Here is a 2500-nt window from a genome sequence, read left to right as displayed (position 1 = left end):
GAACTCTAATCTAAACCTGCGCAAACAGCGATTCCATTAGGACTTTGTCACATATAGACTTACTGTCCATCTCTTGCACTCACACAGAGTCATGTCAGCATTTTTACTGTAAACACACATAAATGCATATGTGATATAAATGGCTTTTTGTAAAGGTTGCAGCCATCTGATTGGGTATTAGCGGTGACGTTTGGTGAATAGGCCACAACTCAGGCAGAGCAGGGTTGTTTGTACTCTTGGTTTTCCATGGAAACTCAGGCTTCTTTGATTTGATTGGAAGGTTGGAGGTTACAGAGACATCTCTGTAACAGTCATAAGTACTCAGTGTGTGTGTGTGTGTGTGTGTGTGTGTGTGTGTGTGTGTGTATGTGTGTGTGTGTGTGTGTGTGTGTGTGTGTGTGTGTGTGTGTGTGTGTGTGTGTGTGTGTGTGTGTGTGTGTGTGTTTAAACAAGGGATCTGCAACTAGACAAAACATGCATTCTGAGTTCTACTGCTTCACTAATGCTGTAGATGCAGTGGGCTGGTCCTTTGCACTCACACACATGTGAAACTTCATAGCAGAGTGATCTTATGAAGAAGGCATGCAGCTAGACACATGGGAGCCAATAGCCACATGTTTTAGTTCTTTGGGTAACAGCCTCGTGCTGTATGGGGCGTGGATCATCAACTCCTCCACACACGCCCAGGAATGTTTGCGTATTCAAGGAGTAGACACAGAAATGGATGGTTAATGACACAGAGTTATTAAGGCTGGTTTTTCTGTGTAATGCCGTTTCTGGTGCAGAACACAGGAAGAGACTCTGGAACCTGGAGCGCGATGATCATTCTGAGCTGTGATGCGTGTGATTGGCTGTGCTGGCGTTCAGCACCAGGCTAGTAGATTCAGTGGATCTCGAGTCTCCCCAAATGACTGAAAACAAACGTTCTCTCTTTTATCCATTCTGTGTGTGCTGTGACATCATCTAGCTGTGTCCAAGCATGTATGATACACACTTATACAGAGATAGCTATAATGATGAACCAAAAAAGAAGAGAATACATAAGTGTAATTGTGTGTGTGTGTGTGTGTGTGTGTGTGTGTGTGTGTGTGTGTGTGTGTGTGTGTGTGTGTCTTATGTTCTATTCTGTTTTCTAGTATGTGTATATATTTGTCACATCGCATTTGGATTGATGTATGTGTCAAGAAAGCTGGAATATAATTTAGGGGTATGTTTGTTCAGAGTTTTTTTTTTCTGTGTGTGTGTGTGTGTGTGTGTGTGTGTGTGTGTGTGTGTGTGTGTGTGTGTGTGTGTGTGTGTGTGTGTGTGTGTGTGTTTGCGAGCGTATGAGAGTGAGAGAGAAATTGCCAGATGTATAAATGAAAGTCATTACAGCTAGACAGACTTTCATACAGCAAGACAGCAGCATTTTAACTGTTACATAAAGATCCCAGTATGATTCTATATGAGCCTTATAGTGTGCCAAATAATGTGTATACTATATATCAGTGTTATATATAATACTTTATAAATACTCATGTTTTGACATTTACCACATAAAATACAGCTTCATTCACTCTGACATAATTACAGCCACACATGTGAATATCCTTGGAGAATCTTAAACACACACCAAATTGTATGTTTAGATGCAAGGTATTTTGTGGTCTGGTTGTTGGGAGAGAGAAATCATCTCTGCAGTGCTTGTGTTATGTTGAACCAGAGAGGAAGGTTTTATAAGACTGCTAGAGAAAAGGGTTCACTCAAGCCACATACAGAGGGCTGTTTTACGCAGTCCGCCATACAATGTTTGGGAGTTAAGGACCATTTTGTGGTGTGTGCTTGCATGGGGGTATGTGATGTTCATTACGTGTGTGTGTGTGTGTGTGTGTGTGTGTGTGTGTGTGTGTGTGTGTGTGTGTGTGTGTGTGTGTGTGTGTGTTTTTACTTGCAATCAAGACACTGAGATCCAGATCCAAAAATGGTTTTGCACTGACCAGAGCAGAGACTAGAACATCATCATCATCATCAACAACAACATCATCATCATTTATGCTAGTGCCTGATGGTTTTAACAGCAAAGCATGACTACTCTATAGAAATTTTAAAGCAGTATAGACCATCATTGTCTTCTGGGACCATTTACCACTCAGCAGACTTGCTGAGAGTCTTGATCTCATGTTCTTGCTCTCTAGACTGCATGTGACCACATAAATGTGTCACTGGTCTGGGTGTGTGCTGTAAGACGACAGCACGGTTTTTATCTGAAGCTGATGATCACCTCCTTCCACTCCCTGCCCTCTCTGGAGAAGTTCATGGAGAGCTCTCAACTCTCAGGCTCTTTCAGGTGTGTGCATGCTTGGTTCTCACATGAAAACAGACGACACAGGTCCACAGTTCCACTGAAGATAACTATATAAATTAACCCAAAGTACAATTAATGGTACATAAATATTGGCATGGACAAACACTTTGCTAACTACCTTAGTAAGCTAGCTAGCTAACATCATAGCAAGCCAGT

The 2500-nt window shown here is 41.9% G+C and overlaps 1 protein-coding gene and 1 long non-coding RNA gene across 4 annotated transcripts in view; one reads left to right on the top strand and one right to left on the bottom strand.

Moving 5' to 3' along the window:
- The window catches only part of LOC113581539, a 14303-nt gene that overhangs the window by 3670 nt on the left and 8133 nt on the right, over window positions 1–2500 (bottom strand). The gene's annotated exons all lie outside the window — the stretch shown is intronic.
- Window positions 1–2500, top strand: part of LOC113581538 (Krueppel-like factor 15) — a 43391-nt gene that overhangs the window by 34321 nt on the left and 6570 nt on the right. For 2 of the 3 annotated variants that reach the window (XM_027016748.2, XM_027016749.2), the window contains one exon: window positions 2175–2326. The exons of the other annotated variant lie outside the window; for it this stretch is intronic. In XM_027016748.2, the coding sequence (XP_026872549.2) occupies window positions 2175–2326 (152 nt within the window). The remainder of the gene's footprint in view (window positions 1–2174; window positions 2327–2500) is intronic. 3 annotated transcript variants of the gene reach the window in all.

Source organism: Electrophorus electricus, chromosome 3, assembly GCF_013358815.1.
Source record: "Electrophorus electricus isolate fEleEle1 chromosome 3, fEleEle1.pri, whole genome shotgun sequence".
Taxonomy (NCBI): Eukaryota; Metazoa; Chordata; class Actinopteri; order Gymnotiformes; family Gymnotidae; genus Electrophorus; species Electrophorus electricus.
The sequence above is the reverse complement of the archived record's forward strand: the minus strand, read 5'-3'. Positions and strand labels throughout refer to the sequence as shown.